A 23,247-nucleotide genomic window follows, 5' to 3' on the forward strand; every position below is an offset into this window, starting at 1 on the left:
ATATATATTCTCTTCAATGCTTCTCTCCCTTCACTCTCAATTTTCGGACAGTTTAAAATAGCTTTCTTCTATTTCTTTTCAGATCCTTTTAAAATTGGCTGGTTATCAATAGGATTTTTGTAGTAAACTATCAGTAAATCGACGAAAAATACTTTTTTGATCTTCTTTTCGTTGGAAGCTAATTTATTTGATTATTTAAATGAGCTATTGAAAATGGTATTCCAGTATAGGTAATTAGTACAACTTTATATCAACTTGTTTTACCTCATAACCTACCAAATTACAGCAGTCAGAGGTACTCATACAAAAAACAAAAACAAAAAATAAAAATCGAATGAGGTTAGGTAATTACACACAAAAAAAAACCATAAACATATGTACCACACTGATCATGCTACCAGACACAGGTATAAATGTTTCATGTGTTATAAAGCCAGAAAGAAAAATGTTGAATAGGCCTATTTTTATTAAGAGTACGTTAAGACAACCGTTTACTGTATTTATATTTAAGAATTATGTAAAAAAAAATAATTTTGAATTTGAATGTTGTTATCTAACAAATAATAGGCCTAGTAATAATAATAATAATAATTATTATTATTATTATAAATATTGAAAAATAAAGGAAAAGAATATGTTAGATAACTTCACAAAAAGATTTGCCTGTATTATATAGTTCATACCGTTATATGCACGCATTATTGATTCAGGTTGTTTTAATTGTTTCAAAACTGTCAAATTGCCAAGATGTAAATATATTAAGATTTTTAGTGCTTTAAAATTTATTAGAATGAATATGTAACTCATTGGCAAATCAAATCAAATTTATTTCACTTGTAACATGGATTACATACCGTACAAACTTCAGTCGAGTAAATGAAAACAACCAAACCAAAGAAAGTAAGTGTAAGCCCGCGGGCATAAGCCCATATAAATAACGCCCCTATGTAAAATGTCTATGTTATGGATGAATAAAAGTGGTAAATTTACAACAAAAGAGAAAAAAAATGATATTCTCTTAATTTTTCTTTTTCCTATTCAATTGTTCTGCCATCTGATACAGATACGCATGTGCTCAATATAACGATGGCCCATTCCACAGTTTTACGGTTTTCTTTTGAATATCAGTGTTCGGTTTACCTGTTGAGTACAACATGTATGACTTGTGTACATAACAAGTAATACCCAGTGGATACGATACAGAAAATTTATAGACTAAGCGATATAAATTGAATCGGAATTAAATAGATTCAGGGTGATTTTCAATCACTCTGATTGTGAATCTGTGGCATAGGTCATTATGATGTAAACGTATGGTTTTAATTTAATACAGCGCAAGGAGAAACGCATGCTCACTATATTATGAATATTATTTATGAACTTGTAAATGTTATAGGCCTATATTTATATTGTCACCACTTGTCTCTTAGATCTACTTTTATACTAGGATATACCAAGACAGTTTTAATCGGGCAATCTGGTACAAAAATTCCTATCGATTTTAACCCAACTCGATAAATAGAAAACACGAAATACTCCTTTAAATATTTCTGAGCTTCACAGCATTTGTATAGGCGTGAAAGACACAATAATTGAACGTTCAACGACTAACAAGACTTTACCCCATGATCCACTCTACTGTACGTCTTGCATCATGTAAGTCGATTGAGAAACAATCTCACTAGGCCATCCATTCTATAACAAATTATTAGACATCATATTCACTTACATACATTCGCCGACCCTGGGGCTGCAGGTAACAGTAGGTGGCACTCTACTTGTTGGCTAGTCTGGTTTTATGTTCGTTTGTCTAAAGTAAATAATATTTATGCACGTTTATTTTATACCGATTTACACAATGCGTAAGCAGTGAGAAAGTAACACTATAGCGCGGTGGGTTCGAGCCAGCGAGGAACATGGACATATGAGCTTATTATAACAAGGCGTTAGACCTGTCAAAAAGACATGTAAGTATGGGTTGGAGACTGATGCATGAATGTTTATACTTGTCAAATTTGACCGCAACAACAGCCAGTGGTTTCTTAACTTAAACATTTTTTTATGACGTATAGGCCTACAGTAAATTGAGTTAAATTAAGAAACACAGAAGGAAAGCCGTCATATCAGTCCTAACAGGCAATGGATTTTGTAATAATGTTTAGAATCATGATTCTTCGATGTTTTTATTATTTTTATGAGGCTAATATCGGACGAGAAGCTTACCAATCACTGTTGATGGAAAATACAAACCAAAATATCAAAACAATGAATTGAGAGTGACTAATGATCACAAGACGATGATATTGTAATAATAATAATAATAAAAACAACAACAACAACAACAACTTTGCCACAATAATCAACATGTTATTGAGAGTTATAAATATCTCACGTATAAGACGAGGTTTAAAACAACAAATTACGAATGAAAAACAGGGGGCCTTCTTTTACGAACGACATACACATTTTAGATTTATACAAAATGTTAGTATGAATGAACGCAATTTTAAATACGGAGAAATAAGATTTTGATGAACATTTAAAAGCTCATAAAAGATATTATTTTGGAAGGTTACGGTAGCTTTGCATTTGGCTCCGTTTCTAGCCAGCTAGATGCAGCAGTAGGCCTATCAAGACCATAGCAAGCATAACAAATAACAAAGTCTTATACGCCCGACATACAACAATCGTCTAAAAAAAATCTTATCAAACTCGGGGATCGTCTTTCACGCGGGTTGCATTATACGAGTATGCACGGTAATATAATAACAATTATGATGAGTGTATATATTAGTAGTAGTAGTAACAGCAACAACAACAGTATGCCTAGTAGTAGTAAACAATCTGGATGAAATGACGAAATTAAATAGAAGACAACCAAGAAAATGGTAAAACATTGTTGAAGTGTTGAAAGTCATGGTTGAAAGTCATGGTAACAGATGCGCTAAATACACGTGGATTTCAAATTCCATATTCCCCATTCTACTAAAAGTTCATTGCGTAATAATCTATTTTTGTTCTTCAGAAGTGCAGTATTTGAAGGTCACTCTCGATACAAGCAAGTAAAAACCAAAATGCTGGTATGAATGAATAACCCACGATGGTCTCTCATGTTTTGTTGATGACCGAACACTTTTAATAGTTACGTTAAGTCTAGACCTCGGGGTTTTTTTGGGTTTTTTTTAGGGGGGGGGGGGTTGAGATTTATAAGTGTATACGATTGTAAATCAGTCACTGCTTTGACAAATATATGTCACATAATAATATTATTGACTTAACATTATTCCTGTACAGTACTTATAATAGTTTATGTGTTTATGTGTATCAGCTTCATCGTCACTATTGTAAACTACCATTGTGCCATTTGAGATTAAATATTCTTTACAGGCCTTATTACATACTTAAATAGGCCTAACTCAACTGTCTGGATCTCGGTCGAGATACAAATTCCATAAGCAACAGCTTAAAGTAAACGTGAGTAAACAGCCAGATATAGGCCTAGACCCTAATCTTTCCTCAATGGCGAGTGAATGGGAGTAGAAAAAGCCAGATAGTTTTAGTGGGAAGACATTGCCTTTGCAATACGTTTTGTTATAGAGTTGCCTCAATTCAACTTATTGAGAAAAAAATTGACCTTTCGATCGTAACCCTTTTTCAAGTCAGTGTTACGGACAAAAGATCTCACCTATTTTTCGCACTAAACTCTGATGCAAATCTATCACCACCTACCTGTTTTATTATTATTATTATTATTATTATTATTATTATTATTATTATTATTATTATTATTATTATTATTATTATTAATATTATTATTATTGTTACATTATTAAGAAGACACAACAATAATTGTTACTTAACCAATATCCTGAGGCGCGTGGAACGGAGAGAGTAGAGAAAACAGTAGAACTTATACATACTGTTTGTGGTGCTGAACTAATAATAATAATTCAAATAATAAAACATTAAATAGTTAAACCGTTATTAAATTTTTAATTATTGGTCATGTTGTAACTTCAGCCGTTGTCTTTCAAACCATTTAAATTATCGTAGCAAAAAGTATAAAAACTAACTTGTGTTTTTAATGAAAGTTAATCACTTGTAAATTATAAATGCTTGAAAATGTGTAGTTAAAAATGTTCTTATTTTACACACTTTACAAAGATACAAAATTATTTATTTTATGTATTTAGGCACACAACACATGCACCAAGGATTGTCAATATATTACTGTCCTACTTGTAGGTGACAATCCGTTGCACAAGACAAACATACACACATGATGCTTTACACAACCAAGGTTTAGAGAGTGGGATTGTTTTTGGTCATTAGAAAAAAATCCTGCAACACTGACAGGAATTAATTGAACCCAGGATTGGAAGGCAAGCATCTTAACCACCAGACTATTCAACTCCACTCTATTAAATTGTACAGCTGTATATATTACTGTCTTATTATAGAGGGTGTTATTGTACATAGTCACACCAACTGCAATAAGATAAGACCACAATAATTTTACTGTTATTTTTAATTGGATTTGTGAGGGGTTTTTTTTTTAAAATAAAAATCCCCATTTTAAATTTTACCTCAGCCTCTTTTGTTCTTATTTTGTTCATATTTTTAAAGCAATTTCTTCCTCAGTGTTCTTATAGAATGTGGTCTTATTAAAAAAAAGTGTAGGCCCTATAGGCTACACTTATTTTTTTCTTTTTTCATACGAACACATTATATAAGAACACAGAGGCTGAAATTGCTTAAAATTAAGAAAAAAATAAGAACAAATTGAGGCTAAGGTAAAACGTCAAATGATATTTTCATTTAAAGAAAACAGAAAAACCAACAAATATCATCTCTGTACTATATTTTGCAGTTGTGACCATAGAAAACCCCCTATAAAACAGTACAGTAATATACTGCCGTACAATAATAATTTTCTGTGTTTGAAAAGTATGCAATGAGAACAAAGAACAGTTTGAGCCTTGAAGAAAGAAAAATAAGAAAACATAAGAAAACTGAGTCTGGGCAAAATTTTACTGTATGCTCGTGCATCACTGGTGTAAATGTTATTAAAAAATACTTAATAATTCATGGTAGGTCTACTTTTATTGATAAATTGGTATGTTATTGTTATTATTTATCATTATCATTACTGTTATTGTTATTATTATTTCACATTATCAGTGCATGTGTGAATTATGAACCCGCTAACTTGACAGTTGACTCAATTGCGGCGATGAACGATGTTATGTTCGTCTGTATTAATGAATATAGGCCTACTAGAGGCCTATTATACATTACTGGTACAGGCCCAAATTTATCATCAGTTATAAGGTTTAACGTATCTTGGCTAATAGAGTATTCGGAACTGTTGATTTTATCTTTTCATTTTGATGTTTATTAAGCGACACAAATTGCATAATATAATTAAGAGCATACTTTCAGTGATACCGCATTATTATGTAAATCTTCTAACTTATTGGCTATTAACATTAAACCATTTCACCGGCCCAAGATCTCCAAATAGGACAGCAAGTGAGGAATAAATTTATATGTTAACACCGACAACTAATTTCAAAACAAATCTTGTAATGTTTACTTTTCGTCCATAAACTAACTTACGTGACATTAATGGGCCATTAATTTGATGTTAACAATGCTTCAGTGTGAAACATCCAAAATATTGATAGCTTATCAAAACAAAACAATACTGGTATGCAAATTAACATAACTTTAAAATAGTCGTATGCATATGTACTGTAATTCGTTCCCTACTCGTACGTTTCACCGTGTAGGCCTCCTCCAGTCAGCATTGCAAGAAAAGCCTATACATGGGCCAACCTCGAAAACTGATAACGCAAATAAAATGACAATAGCCCTATAATGTATTTAAAAAAAAATAAATTTGGACTGATGTTTAGATTAAAAATTTCATTAAGCCTATTTTTCAGATATTTATCTGTCTACCATCTACCATTCTGTACAAGTTTTGGCATTTAGTCAATCATTATCATCAGCCTGTCAGTCAGGGCACTGCTGGCAGATGGCCTCCTCAAACTCTATTCGCGTCTATTCTTTGCTAGACTTGCCCAGTTCACAACAAGCTCCTTCAAGCTCCTTCTGGAAAAGATCACTCCATCTCTTGTTCGGTCTTCATCTTTTTGTAACGGATTACTGTGTAGATAAATAATTCGACTAGATATATTTCATTTCGTAAGTCATTGACGTCATTTCTAAGTGTAAGTAATTTTAAGAAAATTTCCAAACGCCAACAATTTAGATGTAACAGTACAGATACACTCGGCCTTTTATATAATTCATTCATATCAAACAGAAACTACACTCGCCACTCAATAGGACGGAACGATGCTTTATACCAATTCGTTTATTGAGGTCATAGGGAGTAAAGTTGATTTTGGTGTTTAGAAAAATTTCTGTTGGGACAGGAATTGATCCCTAAGATTAAGACAAGCACCCTAAGCTATTCAACTCCACTCAAATGTTTGGAGCCATTTGTTCCTTTCCCGATGGAAGGTCGAAATCTCATGTACAGACTGACAATGATTGGTTCCATTTTTGATTTGTCAGTTAGGAGAAAACTAAATCATTCAGCGGTTGTCTCTCTTGGCTCGTTAATTACATCGAGCTCATCAAACCTGTGATTTGCTTTCAATTGTTTCAGGTCCGGCGGAAAAAAAAATCCCCTACGATATGTGAAGATTTGAATTAGCCTCGAGTCTTCGTAAATCATACTTGATGTAACGTGTCATACGAGTTGCAAGCGTGATAATTCTCGACAGAACAAATTAATGACGGAGGCCTAGCTGATTTAGCAAGACAGAATAAATGCGACCTCCCTGTACGAATCCACTTTGGGCATAAATTACATGATAATTGCCGGGTCCGCAGCCGCAGAAGAGGACGTAAAACTTTGTAGGCTAGTACATTCAAGCGAAAATAGTTGGCCGAGGCAAGCTTTTGCGTGTTAACTACAATAAACACCAGCTCGGTAATTGCTGTTGAAATCGTTTGATATCGTCTGCTTCACTAGAGCACTATTTTTCATAGATCTAATTTCTATTTATAGTCAATATTTTACATTGCCTTGCTCTATAGATCACCTGCATATAGTAATATATCGATTAAGATTTACGTCAAGATCAATTCCAAAGAGGATTTTGAAATGTTACCTCGTGATGTACCTTAGGTCTTTCCAATTTAAAATATAACAGAAACTTCGCCGAAAACGTCAGTTATTAATTTACTAAATATTTTTATATAGGCCTAAATGTCTTACATACATACTGTAGTCATTCATTTCTATGGTTAAGAGAACATCCATGAAAAAATATAAACCTGAAATAGGCTTAGGCCTTCTGATGATAACAGTGCAGTTTATTACAGTATTGCCGAGACAAAAATATATGCCTATGAAAATGTAATTGATTTACAATTTAATTTTAATTTTATTCCATTCATTATGCTTAACATTCAAAGTGACCAAACACAAAAGAAAAACAAAAGTAATATCAACTGCATTTATGATCTTGAATCAAAATTCCAACCTATCATGATATTATCGTTATATAATTTTATTGTGTAAATTATACTGTGTATGTCTAAATCATACTAACTCAATTCAACATTAAAATTTTAAATTGTACTTCGATGGTTGCAGATTTAATATTTCAATCCTTTTCTTCATCAAAATACAAGTGAGGGCAAGAAACATTTGGATAAGAAATACAAATCATCATTTCGGAGACAGTCCGATAATCTAACGTAAAAATTACAGATACAATGACAGAAATACACAGGCTAATTTAACTGTTCAACAATTAAGTGTTGGATACCCTCTTTAGAAAAACAAACAACCTGATTGCCAACCTTTTCGAGAAGTGCGCACAGAATGAAAAATAAACAAAATAATCTAGCAGGCGTACGGAGGCGGGGATGTCATTATAGTCTACTGGTCGTTTTTATCAGCTAGTAACATTTGGGCAGCATCATCGGTACCTCATGATCATAGAGCCTGTCAACCTGTCACTTAACCAAGCAGACAATAATGCCCCATGCAGGTAACTATGGTTACGTATAGGGCCAATTCAAGTACTATGCTATGGCGCTCTCTCCTCTAAAGTTACTCTCTGATATTAATTTTATTTTCTTTTTAAAATGTATTGATTAAACATATTCAGGCAGGACAGGGGCGGATCCAGAGATGTCCAAAAGTAGGGCGGGGGGCAAATTTGGACCGATCGAGACAACACGTTCTAGGGGGTCCGGGGGCATTCCCCCGCAAACTTTTTGTGTTCTAGATGCCTGAAAATAATATTTGAGGCGTTCTGGCTTTTTTCTTTTTTTCTTTTTTTTTTTTAACCTCCGAAAAGGAGGGGGGGGGCTAAATCCGCCCCTGCAGGATAACATATACATACAAGATGGTAACCCTGCTTTATAATGTTCCTGCAAAGATAAAATACTATATAGGGCCTACACAACATACAGGGAGGCTACCTAAACACAATATTATATACCTTGAAGACTACCTAAAATCAACATCAACATAATTAATTAACTAGAAGATTAACTAAAACAACAATTAATACAAAGAACAGGCAAAGGAAATATATTACAAACTAAGCAATAATTAAAGGAAGTGTTATAATTTATTTTGAAGATATTTAAAGACGGGCCGTCCGATCATCATAATAATAATATGAAGAATGGGAAAGCAGAGGGTCCAGACGGAAAGAAAAGTTGCATGAAATACCGTGAGTGTATGTATATAGGCCTATATAATGAAGATATATGTATAATATGACATCTTCGTAGGATCCAAATGGCTCCTCTATTCCAAGTTAAGAACTATTCTGTAACAATATTATGGAGAATCAAACGAATAAGCTTACGTCGTGTGAGGCGAAAAGATATCCTCTGGCGTGCGTAGCGCTTGCAAGGGAAGGTGAATTAGCTCATAAAATAGTGGGATTGCCAAAGCTAGGCCACACAGAAAGCCAATGGTATTTAATATCGTGATCGATGGACATGGGGATAGATGCTAGAATCACCGTACATCAACGTATCTTCCATTAAGGACGGTTTAGATCCCGATTATCACGTGCCTTATCAATTTTCAGAGTCAGTTCGCCTATTATGTTGAGTCTGGTATCTTCTTGGAAAGCCTAAATTGTGCTGAATAGATCGATCAAACTATATGTAACCCGGATGAAACCTCTCCATAAAAGTTTAGCTGTGAGTTTCTCAACTCAAGAGTTATTTTTATGATATTATCATGCATGTGTTGTTTGTTTGTAGGCCTTCGATAACAAGGTGATAATAATCTGCGGCAAGTGTTTCTTTGATAACAATTCTCTATATTTACCTATATGTTCCTTTACGATTATCGTTTGTGCGAGTCGTTCGAGGTGTAAAACATTTATGAACCTCTTATTTAAATAAATAATAACAAGTGGTTTAAACTGGAGTGGGTTAGAACCATTCCTAAGTCTTCAAGCACAGTACCTCGTTGGTATGGGGATTCATGGATTTTTATTTTAGAAGTCTGTTTGGTGATAATTATCGGGTTGATTTTTCCTCTCAAGATGTTGCCATTAACAGGCCTACCCAGAAGTAATCACGTTGGTTAACACGTAGGCCTGTAAAGACATAGGGCCTATATATAAATGTCTTGTTCTTCCTAATTTGCAATATTGTAGTTCGGTTTGGTTTCCTTACCACCAAGTCCATATTTATCAAATAGAAAAATTACAAAGAGCCACCAGATTCATTTTGTATTAAACCTTTAGAACAGACGAAAAAAAAAGGTTATACAGCTTGGGTCTTATGACCACTGAGCCAATAGGGAGAACTTTACTATTATGTTCGTAACAAAATTTTGAATAAATTACAAAACTGTTGAATTTTAGGCAAATTAACTTTCAATAATTGGCACTTAAGTTCTAAAATTGATGTTGCCAAGTTTTGAATCTTAACTAGATTTGTTCGAATGTGGAATGGGCTTCAACATGAGATCAGGGATGCATTTACTTGTGCTCATTGGGATACATTTAAAGATAAAGTTAATAATTATTATAAGTCCATAAGTTAACAGTAATTTATAGTATATTTATTGTCATTATTGTTATTATTATTATTATTATTATTATTATTATTATTATTATTATTATTATTATTATTATTATTATTATTATTATTATTATTATTATTATTATCATCCCTGTCTTGCTTCATTTTATATTTCATTTTGTTTTTGTTACAACCTACACATGCGTTTCTTGCTGGTGTGCATGTCATGTTGGCGACAGTGGTTTCTTAACTTCTTTTGCTACGCCTCGACTCACCTCACCATATTTATACTTTTATGTATAGGCCTATGTCGAAATGAATAAAACAGTACTTGAATAGGCCTATATATAATTTAAATATATTATATATATATATATAAATATTATATATATAAGTTTGAAATTATCTCTTCTTTACCGTTTAAAATGTATATATATATATGTATAAATTTCTTATAAATAATTGTATCACTTCAGAGATCTCCTCTTGTCGTTTAAAGCCAGGCTCCGTTGTACAACTGATTTTCCTAAGATATAAAGAGGGTGTTTGACGAAAAGCTAGGGATCGGTTAATATGAGATCCAGATTTTTAAATATTAAAAACGGCATCTTAAAGCCTGGCTTTAAAATGCTTAAAATGAGCGTGTATCGCATTCATCTCGGTTTCACGTGTGTGCTTCGAATACTAGTGTTTTCTCGGCACACCGTAGCGTGTGAAATCTGATTTGAACGTCCAATAAATGAGCCTCAATACTGCAGTTGGTTAAAGTCTCTGCATCAGTGGCGTAACGCCCGTGAGCTCCAGGGGGCGCAGCAAGGAGCCCAGATTCAAAGGGGTGGGGGGCACTGAAAACGTAGGTCTACTAATTTTTCTCACTCTTTTAATACTTTTATGTCTTTTTTCTGTATTAAGAGCCATGTCCAGTTAACAATATTCATTTCAGGAGCGAGGTATGCAAATGTGGACCAACTGGGCTCCGGGAGTAGCGCCGGTTGTTGGATTGCACATGGCAACTTCAATGCCCAATTACTGGCTTATCAATAAATTAATAATAATAATAATAAAAATAATAATAATAATAATAATAATAATAATAATAATAATAATAATAATAATAATAATAATAATAATAATAATAATAATAATAATAATAATAATAGTGTAGTTTATATAGCGCACATATCCATTTAATATAAGATACTCAGGGCGCTTGATATGTGGACTAGGAACTCGATCAATGACTTTCTTCGCCCCTAAGGGCCCCCTTCGTGTCTGTGCTAACCGGTAACCCGGTATCAGCAACTCTCGTCGTCCACCACAGGGGCTGCCTGTTCCAGTACACAGGGGTACCCCCTACTCGTCTTGAAGGATGGCTATAGCGTGATTGTTAATAAGATTTAAGATTCCCTATAATATTCATTTATATTTTTTTATAAAAATGTAATGATGCATATTAATAGCGATATATAATGAAACTGTGCAAATGTACAGACGCACGAAGATTGTAAACATTAGGTAGATTCCGTAGTCAAATAATAGAAGAGTCGCACATAGTTAAAAAAAAAAAGCATTACCTGTAATGCAGTCTTTCTTTTCGTTTTATTCTTTTCAGAGAGGAAATCTTCCCTCACAAACACATCCAATTCACCCAATTCGTGGGCAAAAATACCCCAGTTATATATACAGGGCACCCAACACTTTCCCGCCCCTATGGTCCCTGTCTCGCTGTTACGCAAAAGGTCCCGGGTTTGAATCACGGTTGGGGCAATCTGCCGAACTTTTTTTTTTTTTTTAACCGTTCAGAGCATAATCTAAGCCGTCGTAAAGTACAGTAATGGGAGATTATGTATAATTTAAACGGGAAAAAAATAGGTAATTGCTGCTAAAAGGTTTCGATAAGAATGATTGGCACTGTCATCAAGAAGTCATTCATGTCATAAAACAAAAAATTATCTTACAAATTACGAAGTATAATTGTCCAGAGGCGGCGGCACGGTTTGAACACTGGGTGAGCCTCCGCCAGTGATAATTGTCAGGCGGTGGAGGAACCAGCAGGCCTACCCCACCCGTTAAATCGTCAAAAATATTTTTTTTTAATGAAGAAAATAGTAAATTAAATTCAAAGGTAAATCTGAGAGTGAAATTTCCGGCCATCTTGAGGCTGAGGTGGTCTACACCCTCCGGATACCCCTCTCCAATTTGAATTCTTGGATCATATTACTGAGTAGCCTCCCACGATAGACGTATGAGAAAACAGGGACCACCCTACCTTAAATCAGCAAAGGTACAGGATGTACAAGCCTATAATGTAAAGTATAGTTAGGAGTTTATTAACGATGCCAAAACTGTTAAAGCCGCCCATACAGCGCATGAATCAAACCCAATGTTTAGCTGCAATACTCATTCGTTTTTTTGGTTTTTGATTCGCATGAATCAAAACCAATGTTTAGCTGCAATACTCATTCGTGTTCTGGAAGGAGTATCCCCACTATTCATTTCTGGAATAATCTTTGGGAAAGTACTCTCCTGAATATATTTTTCGCAAACGGTTTGACAAGAACAGAGCACTTGGAATTTTACCTTTCACTCAACAGTATCTTATTAGTAATGGCTCAGTCAAGTGGCACTCCATCTACTCATTGCTTTAATTTTAGTTGGTGTTCGTGCAAATGACTTGTAAATGATTAAAGGAATTAGATAGTTCGAAAGTTCAAAGAAATAAATCACTCATTTTTTTCTATATTCGTCAGGCGGATGTGTAGATGAAGGTGTTGATTATAATCTATTGATCATCATATCTCAATATAATAAAATGAGAATGACATTTGTACGGCATGTAATAACACATATTATAGAGGCCTATAAGCAATCCTATATCACCTTCATGGCAGTAAAACAGATCACAACTGCCATGATAAAAATTATACAAAGCATAATATGCTTAATAATATGCATCAGGACCTTTCATGGGAGGTAGAGGGCGATACATTGCTTTTTTCAAAAGAGAATACTTACGGTATTTCTACCCATAGTCAAATATTTCATAAAATTCTACAGAAAGTGTATAGAAGTTTAAGATGCTTTTATAGAATTCTATAGAAGTTGATAGGTTAGTTTTGTGAGAATGCTTTTTATATAGAATAGAATACAAATTTATAGAAATATATAATAATATAAATATTTATAAATTATAAACAAACATTTCTATAAACTTCTATTATGCAATTTTTATACGTTTTCTTTTATTTATATCTAGAGCCTCGTTTTTATAAAAAAAAAATTTAAATGTTTTAATTTTTCTTAAAGGAAATTATATATATATATATATATATATATATATATATATATATTTATTTATTTATTTATTTATTTATATATTAACACTGTATTTACCTTTCTTTGATGATTTATGTATATAATTTAACAGTGTTAACGGCTACCTTGATTTATATTTCAGTGCATGCTATTATTTGTTCCTAGCCGTACTTATTGTGTAATGGAGCGTATCTGGTGGTATTTGAATCTGTTTAACCATGAAGCCTCCGTGGTCTAATGGTTATGACGCTCGCCATGACAGCGAGAGGTCGCAGGTTCGAGCCCCGCCAGAGGCATTTTATTACACAATTTCTTTATTCATTTATTTACAGGACTACATTCGTTGCGAGCTATCCTACACGATGTATTATTACGTCCTTTATTCGAACAATGTATTTACCTTTCTTTGATGATTTATACATTACATGATTTATATATTATACATATATATATAGAATAAAAAAGTGCATTGGTTAAATTTCTATAGACAAATTGTATTGAAAATTTAAAAACATTCTATATAGATAATTATTAAAAACGTTTTATTGAAAGTATACCGGTACGGTACAATTCTATTAAACTCTATATGAATTCTAAGCACAGTATGTTGAATGTTCTATACAAAAATTAATTTTTTATAGGAATTCTAGGAAGAAAATCTGGTAATTTTATGAGAAAAGTTTGACATGTTAATTGGCAGAATGAGCATTTTATAATGTTCATGAGAAAAAAAATCTACATCATAAATTCTATTAAAGGTTCTATACAGAAATATTTTACATATATTGTTGGGATTCTGTATAAATAATATTGGTAATGTCATATAGATACTAAAATGTTTTATGGATTCTAAATAGTGTATGGGAATTCTTTTGCGTTGTATGCAATTTTTAAAATTTACATAGGCCAACTAAAATATTGGGTAAACAAACTCTTCCGGAACTAAGACTTCTATCATTTTATGACATTAAAATTACAACAATGTACTACCTTTTCTATTTGATTATAGCAGCTCGTGACACAAGTGTGCAAAATCACCAGTCTTACTTTATAAAGACTACTGATCTCGGTGTTTGGAGATCAGTGGGCACGATAACAAAAAAAAACAAAGAACAAAAAAAAAACAAAAAAAAAACAAACTAAAGGTTTTCACACTTTCTGCCAATCAGAAGAACGGACGTTATTGAGAGCATCACCATCCACTATCGTCGTTACACATCAGATTGAAACTTCGTGTTGATTGAGCACTTATTAACGATAGTGACATATTGTACTAATCCAGTGGGTGGAAATGCCATCAACTTGTGAAATGTTATACCCATTACCAAAACGTTTAAAAAAATGATAGGCCTAACCTGTCTATTTGCTTAACCATTTCTAAGGCAAGTAATCGTTTAATCATTTGCATTCTGTTAATATTTTCAAAAATATTTATTATATCGATCATATTATATTTCTCCTTATAATTTCAAAATAATTGTATTTTGTGGTAATAAATTCTCAGAAATATATAATTTAGAATATTTTGAACTTATATGTAATGCAGTATAGACCTATATGATATTGATAAATCATGTTTTGATAAAAATGATAACAACTAGATCAGAATATCCCCTCCACCCCCCCCCCCCCCTAAAAAAATGATAGGCAGGCCTATGCTAAGGAAATTTAGGCATAGGCCTATGCTATAGGCTACACTCAAAATATGAAAGACTGAAATCCTCGCTCTAAATTAAAGGTGAATCTCTAGCTCTTTTCGATCTGCAAGTCACTTCTAAAGAACAAAATATTTCTTTTGCTTTGATCCAAGAGTGACCAAAAATACAGCTCGATTATTTCGAGTGGTATTGAATAGGATGTTTTGATTGGCTAAAAGTGATGTTTTGATTGGCTACACACCTACAACAAATTTAACATCTGTCCCCAAAGGTTTTTATGCATTTTCACCTCTTCTCGGGAACTAACTTCCCACCACCATCCGATATGCTCCAACTCTTTCTGAATTCATTCTTCTTAAAACTGACTTTTCTCATAGTCATACTTTTAAGCGCCGTGAGACTCCGGTAAAGAGCGCTATAATTATATAAATGCTTGAATAATAATATTATTATTATTATTATTGTTATTGTTATTGTTATTGTTATTATTATTATTATTATTATTATTATTATTATTATTATTTGTATTACTGCTATTACGTGGGCGTCATTTTATACATAAAAACATTATATTAGGGTGACAAAAATAAAAAGGCGACAAATAACTGTCGCCATATTATTTTGATGTCCAAAATCTATATTACCTTGCAATACTTGAGCTGGTCTATAAGCATTTTTTATTCTTAGAATGTACGGAGATAACACTAATTGATCCTAAGAGTGGTTGTTTTAAACAGCTATGTAAAAAAAAACCGCCTTAATTAAAACCACGGTTATTAGTAAGTGCACTGGAATTTGCGAGGTTATGGTGACACTAGATTTTCCACTTTTTACGTGCAAAAATGAATTATAAGATCGAGTTTCGTGAAAAGATAACTTTTTGGTAGAGGGCGCCGATGAGACAAGGTCAGCTAGTTCTAGGGAGGCCAAGGCCTAGGTGGTGTTAACGCCACCTAGGCCTAGCAGTGCATCGTGGTGGTCATCGTTGTTTATGAAAGGTGATGTATTTTTTATTTTTGGTTTAGTAGGCCTAAACGACATAAGCTATTGTCCTGCATACATTAGTTTTAGCCTTACATAAACGTACCTGGCACTGCTTCAATTTCAAGCCAACAAGGCACAAATATGGTAGGCCCTAGGCCTAGCTGCTAGCCCTACTACTACTAGGCTAGGCCCTAGGCCTAGCCGAGGGGGGGGGGGGGGGGTGGCTAGGCTTGTAGGGCTTAGCCTTAGGCCTGTAGTAGTAGGCTCCCGCTTTCGTTCGCGGCCGCTTCGGGCCTGATTCCCTAGGATAAGATAGAATTAGGTAGATTTCGGCCGCCACTGATCAACTGCCAAAATGTATTGAGCGCTGTTGTGTTAGTTAGCACTGTTTGCTTCCAACTAACTAGGCTAGACTAGGCTTATTCCCTAATGAGCGTTCGCTGTGTTCAGTGTTTTATGCCAGATCATTGTGTTTATTGTTTTTAGCTTTCAAGTATTGGAAAGAAATAGATGTTACAAAGTCGATTTTTGAAACACGTTTCTCTTTAACGTTATTATGTAAAACAAGGTTTTGTGTCCTGCTAACCATCTTGACTTGCCTATAACTACTCCCCGCCAATAGACCGTCACATACCTATCTTGGGTGTTGGATACACTCCCGTTTTGGTAAACTGATGCCTGGTCAATTTTTTTCTCACGTTTTTTGACATGGTCTCCCAGTTTACGAAGAAAATTGCACAGTAAGACAAAAACAATTCTTGTGTTGGGAAATCCAAGAAATGGGTGGGTCGGTAGGAAAACGTTTTCTTTTTTTTTGTATCCAATCATGCCTGAAAATACAAATTACACAAAAATACAAAATAGACCATTTTTAATATCTACAGTATATTTAAGAGCTAAACTGTTGCATCGTCTGTCGTCCAGCAAGGTAGACTATTTCAGCCTTTTTAGCGCATAAAAAAAAACAAAAGAAAAATTTGGTTTTTTTGTGCATTCTTTATTCTTCATCTATTATGTACCCTTAATGTTGCATAGAATAATTTTAAGAATTAAACTTTGTTTCAGTAAGTTTTCACTACCTGTGTTATTTTTATCCATAAATTGATTTTACAGATAGTGAAAATGTTGACCAAGCACAAGTCAATGATTCTATACAACCACCAGGTTAGGCTTTTGTAAATGTCAATTGCACTTTTTAAAACATATTAACATTTTACAATAGAAAAAAAATGTTATTGAATTATGAATTTCGAGGTGGATTTTCATGTGTGGTTACAAAACCATTTTTTGTTAGTCTGAGCTACATGTGTTTTTTAAATATATGCAATAAAGGTGACTTTAAAACAAAAACAAAGTGAATAAATTCAAATTCAAATTCTTTATTTATTTAGCAACTAAGTAAACATAGTTGAATTTACAATAAAAAACATCATACAGTATAAATATATATAGAATCAATTCAGAATACAAATTTAAAATGTTTAAAATACGATAAAATTTAAACGAAAACATACAAGAGATTGCACAACCTGAACATAATAGAAATTCAATTTCATTAGCACTTGTTGTTATTATTATTATTATTATTATTATTATTCTTATTATTACATTATTATTCTTATTAAAAGAGAAAAGCAACAGGGCTTTTCGTTTTTGGGTCTTAGGCCCTATGCAACATAACCTTTTGTGATGTAAAATTTTGCTAGGTATTCTTGTTCATAACTGAAAGGACAAACTGTATCATTGTACTTTACTTTTTAGAGCTATTTCAATGAAATCACTACTCTGTCCTAGTTTCAATCTTAAATTCATTTTACAGATACTGTAGTAAGAAGATTGATCAAGAATCTGTTGTTTCCGACACTGAAAGCTTTGTTATATCACCACCAGGTAGGCTTTTGTATCCTGTCAAATACATTCTTGGCTTTTCTTTACCGATTTTAAGTGTTTTTTATGCAAGATATTTATCTTTTTTATATTTATATATAGTTTTTTTGCTGTCATTTTTAAATTTTATTTGTAAAATCACAATTTATTTCCTTTTTTCAGTGTATTGTTAAACTTCAATCAGTTTTGAATTATGCACAGTAATTTTAGGTGGCTGACAGTATTTTAAATAAGACATTTTTTTTTTTTATTTTTTTTTTTGTCACCATTATGACATTACCTAAAGATTATAGAGGATAATTTACAAACTTTAACGAAATTGCTACACTGTCCTAATTTTGTCCCTAAATTCCTTTAAAAGATGGTTAGAAGATTGATCAAGAATCGGTTGTTTCAGACATTGATACCTTTCTTAGATCTTCTCCAGGTAAGGGATATTATTTTCTAATTACACAGTTATTGTTTTTTAAATATATGTTATATAAATATTATTAATTTGTCTTCCTTTTTTTATGGTTTTCATTCAGCACAACTAATCTAAATTTTAAATAAACAAATTACCATGTTTCGATGAAATCACTACACTTTTCAAATTTCATCATTAATAATACACTTTCTTGCCTTAGAAATTCATGTTAAAAATATTGCTAATTTGTTTTGTGTTTGCTTTTTTCTGCATTCTTTATCTTCATATTAAACATGAACCATAAGAAAGAAATTACTCATGAAAACTTGGTTTCACTACCTGTGTTAATTTTATCCATAAATTGATTTTAGAGATAGTGAAAATGTTGACCAAGCACCAGTCAGTGATTCTATACAACCACCAGGTTAGGCTTTTGCATTGTAATATGTTGACTTTTTTAACATATTAACATTTCCCTCTAGAAAAAATGTTATTGATTTTGAGATTTATGGTTATGTATCACCAGCAACAACACTAGTATGTGTGGTTCCAAAATCATTTTTTGTTTGTGTGAGCTATATGCACACCAACTGTGTGGCGATCGCATTTATGTGAAGAAGTAGGAGTTCATAACAAGGTGAATAACGAATTCACCTAAAAGAAGTCTACTGTGTGCACAAAAGCTAGTGTATTGTCAATATAAACTATAGTCTTTAAAACACTAAATGTTTTTTGAGTTTTATTTTCTATATTATGCAGTAAACCTTTTATTTAAAATTAATTCTTTGTAATAGTGAAATTTCTATTTCTTTTCAGGTTCTAAACAAAAAAACAAACCCCACAGACCATTTCTGTTTTGTGGAGTTCTTCAAAGTAGACTCAGCAGGCACATGTTGACTAAACACAAAGATACCCCTGACATTGTACATGCTTTAAAACTTCCTGAAAAAGAAAAATTAAAGGTCTTAACAAAGCTAAGGTTACAAGGAATTTACAAGCACAATGAACACTTAATAAAGAGTGGTAAGACCTCAGAGTTGATGACCCAGAGAAAGCTAAACAAAGAGACACCCCTTGTAGTTTGCAGTTGCTGTAAAGGGTACTATAGCAGACGTTTTTTGGCACCACAAAAAAGCATGCAACAAAGATTGAATTGAAATGGCATCACTGTTACCAACCTCCCTCTTTAGACCCCTACCCAGTTTTGTCTCTGATGAATTTAAATTCCAAATTTTGAGAAGATTTTGTGATGGTGAGATTGGATCTTGCTGCAGAGAAGATCCAATTATTTGCCTGTTTGGGAAAACGCTCTACACAAAAATGAAAAGAAAACAAGATAAACATATTGAGGTACTGAAATCAGTGATGTCAGATATAAGGAAGGTTGCTACTCTATACCTTGAGTTTAAAAATATTCTGCCAATATCCAGGAACAGGCATCTAGCAAAATATTTTTAAGTATGCGCAAAACATGCTTGCATCTGTCCAAAGACCTTTTAAATAAAATCATTACTACTGTATGTATTTATTGTATGGAATATCAATTTTTGTTTTTGTTTATTAATAATTTGCTAGGCATTAACAATTACTCTTTAGTTATTTATTAAAAGAAATATACAATTATTTTTAATAATCATTATTATTAATTATGACACACAAATTACCTGATCATTTTCTTAGGGGTCAAACTGCAAGTATTTTACTTAGTTGTTTAGGCTTATAATTAAAACAAGTAATTTAAAATGAAACTTTTTTTTCAATTATGTGGTTCACAACAGCACCAAGTAAGGTGCTGATTGATAGATACTGTACATAGTTTAAGGTAATGTGTAGTGAAGTGGAAATGGATAAACAGTGGGAGTAAAGAAATTGGTTGAAAACAACCATAACAGAGTATTGCCTAGGTTTTATTTTTTCTTAACCAAGACCTTTGATCCTTGAAATTCATGACCATCACTAATCTGCTCAGAAGGGGAAAAAAGCTCAATGTCTTTTCTATATATGGGCAATATTGTGGTTTGAACTAGTTGACCTCTGTGTAAAATAACACAGCAGGTAATATATATATATGATATTGAAGGAAGTTAGCCGTAAACACTGTTGCAATGCCTCTTGAGGCATAGCATTGTGTAATACAATGTTCCAGACGGGTATTTGGACCTGTTCAACCATGAAGCCTTCGTGGTCTAGTGGTTATGACGCTCGTCTTGTCAGCGAGAGGTCGCAGGTTCGAACCCCGTCGGAGGCATTTTATTACACAATGATTTTTCATAGGACTTTATTCGTTGAAAAGCTACATGGTAGCCTACGATGTTCCATCATGTCCTTATTAAACACTGTATATGTACCTTTGATGATTTATATTATATTTATTCAACAGTGTTTACGGCTAACTTCCTTCAATATCATATATAATATACGACGGTATTTCTAGCCGTATTTCCAGATTTATCTGGCTGAACGCCCTCTTGAGGCATAGCATTGTGTAATACAATGTTCCCGACAGGTATTTGGACCTGTTCAACCATGAAGCCCTCGTGGTCTAGTGGTTATGACGCTCGCCTTCTCAGCGAGAGGTCGCAGGTTCGAATCCCGTCGGAGGCATTTTATTACACAATGATTTTTCATAGGACTTTATTCGTTGAAAAGCTACAGGGTAGCCTCTAGATGTGTATAAGAGACAGATATTCAACAGTGTTAACGGCTAACTTCCTTAAACACATTATGTAATTTATTATTTAATTTCAGATTCTGATGATGATGACAACAATCTCATAATCAAAAGGACACAGACAAGTAACACAGGTAGGTGACTAATAATATGATGCAATGATTTGGGTGCTACCTGATTGTCACATGTCCAGGCCCGTAGCCAGGGGGGGTTTTTATGGTTCGGGCGAATCCCCCTTTTCTATCGAACCCCCTCGAATTTTTGAATGAGTCCCACTCAGACGGAATGTCTGTTTTTAACTTACCCAGCATTAAATCAAAATTTAGCACCTAATTCATTATTTGGTCACCCGTTTTTAAATTGTAGCAAGCGATACAAGCCTACATTCATAAAATATCTCAGCTTCAGAAGTTCGGAGATTTAAATTGAACTCCGGCAAACCATGACTTTACGATAGCTCACATAAGGATGGCAAACATCGATAAAAGCTTTCACTGGCCTTTGGCTGAATGTTTGTAAGAAATGTACCAACCAGTAACAAAACCGGTCTCCGTCAACCTAGAGTAAATGGCGCCACCAAACGAAGGTAAAGTTTTGCGACTTAATCCACCAAATGCAGCTAAAGTTTTGCGACTTTTTGATTCTGGATTGTGTGGTTAGTAAATTCCATAGCCATACTGTCCATAGACCACACTAAACTATGTGCTGATGGAGCATTTTTGGGAAATTGACTCCTTTTTCCATCCCAAACAAAATATTATTCATAAATCAACATGGTCCAACTCAGTCATCATAGCGATTCACAAAATGAGGAAGTTTGTTTTCAACAGCAGTCACACACAACAGAACGGAGTGCGTCAAAATCTAAAAATACGTACTGGCATATTGTAATACACATTCCCTTGTTGTACAGTATGACATGTTCCATTAACATAACATACACTGAGGATCGCCAACAAATTGGGTGGGTACAGTATTCAAAATTTTACGATATGGTGAACTATTTCGATCAAAATGTTGAAAGTGATTATATAAGAATTAGATGAGTCACTGTCAATAAAACAATTCGCGGAAGAGAAGTATTCAAAATATCGGTACTATTAATATGGGACTAATCAGATGACTGACGCCGTTCTCCATCGACAATTGATTTTATGTACATTATTTATCTACAATTCTTATCTACAGTTAATACACTAAAGAATATTTACTCACAATTTAAAAAAAAAAAATTACCAACAACGGCATCTGGTCTCGAAAACCAGACACTTCGTTAAGGCCTATACAGTACAAAATACTGTACAGGTTATAATTCATTGAAAAAGCTTTAAAATGAAGGACTTTTAAATGAAGAATATTTTGAGAATCTTGGGTTTTTTAAAGCAATCTTGGGAATTTTTAGACCCACTCTTGGGAATTTTGATTTTCCCTAGTGGTCACGCTGCATTTAGAGACAGAATTGTATCCCGACGACATCAAACTAGTGTAGGCCTAGGCTTAAGTACAGTAGAACGTACTACTAGACCTAGGCTTTTGTTGTAAAAGTTGAAGTGCATGTACTAGGATGCTCCATAGGCCTATATTTAAAAAAATACATTTTGTTAATTATTATTGGTTGGCCTGGGACCTAGGCAGGCAGGCATTGCCGTCGAAAGTCCTGGGATTCGACGATAACGTCAGTGCACATGTTTACAAACGCCATTGATTGGAATGAAAATAGACGCGCTGAATTTCGTTTGTTTTATGCAAGATAGTATTTATCGAACATTTATCTATATAAAAACAAGATTAATATTTTAGAAATTGTATTTCTAAAGATTCAAATATAATTCATATTTCATTTGGTAGACAATAAATCATGTCAGATGACGTATTCAATATGATGCTATATTTTGGGCTCTGACTTAATTTAACGATGGCCCTGTCAGTTGTAGTAGTGACCATATTTGTGCTTTTTTAGCCATGTAGTAAATATAGTACTATTATTTTCAGTGTACAAGGTGAGAGTCAAGAAGAAGTTCAGCTCCTACTTTATTTTGTAACAGGCAGCTCTATTTGTTTATATAGGCCTACTGGAATATTCATTATGTAAGTTAAAACAAGATAACACTTCTTGAATGTTTTATATATTATAAAGAAGCACAGTACATAATTCTTTGTAAATTACTTTATAGGCCTATATAATAGCTTGTTTTGTTTTATAATAATAAAAGTGTTGAGTATATTGATATTGATTATGCGAA

At 33.2% G+C, this 23,247-nt stretch overlaps 1 protein-coding gene and 1 non-coding gene across 5 annotated transcripts; both read left to right on the top strand.

Moving 5' to 3' along the window:
- Positions 1-8,674: 8,674 nt before the first annotated feature.
- On the top strand, positions 8,675-20,503 carry LOC117111326. Of its 4 annotated transcripts, XM_033254257.1 has the most exons (6): positions 15,948-16,054; positions 17,154-17,204; positions 17,860-17,930; positions 18,289-18,354; positions 18,707-18,757; positions 19,150-20,503. In XM_033254257.1, exons 1-6 carry the CDS (start codon positions 16,048-16,050, stop codon positions 19,228-19,230), a joined length of 327 nt encoding a protein of 108 aa, XP_033110148.1. In that variant the 5' UTR covers positions 15,948-16,047; the 3' UTR covers positions 19,231-20,503. The 4 variants fall into 4 exon arrangements, with proteins under 4 accessions (XP_033110147.1, XP_033110148.1, XP_033110149.1 ...); XM_033254258.1 differs by lacking the exon at positions 18,707-18,757; XM_033254259.1 differs by lacking the exon at positions 17,154-17,204.
- A 361-nt stretch (positions 20,504-20,864) lies between these two features.
- On the top strand, positions 20,865-20,937 carry Trnar-ucu. The gene has a single exon. It is a non-coding gene; the product is annotated as a tRNA-Arg (tRNA).
- The last annotated feature ends 2,310 nt before the right edge of the window (positions 20,938-23,247 follow it).

Source organism: Anneissia japonica, unplaced genomic scaffold (assembly GCF_011630105.1).
Source record: "Anneissia japonica isolate Jap-2015-1 unplaced genomic scaffold, ASM1163010v1 scaffold287805_len679488_cov178, whole genome shotgun sequence".
NCBI classification, from domain to species: Eukaryota; Metazoa; Echinodermata; class Crinoidea; order Comatulida; family Comatulidae; genus Anneissia; species Anneissia japonica.

Bases quoted from the DNA above. Each gene is read 5' to 3' on its own strand.
- LOC117111326 (XM_033254256.1), top strand. From the start codon at position 8,714: ATGAAGAATGGGAAAGCAGAGGGTCCAGACGGAAAGAAAAGTTGCATG. The intron at 8,769-18,706 runs GTGAGTGTATGT...TTGATTTTAGAG, and splicing joins GAAAAGTTGCATGAAATACC to ATAGTGAAAATGTTGACCAA. The intron at 18,758-19,149 runs GTTAGGCTTTTG...ATTTCTTTTCAG, and splicing joins TGATTCTATACAACCACCAG to GTTCTAAACAAAAAAACAAA.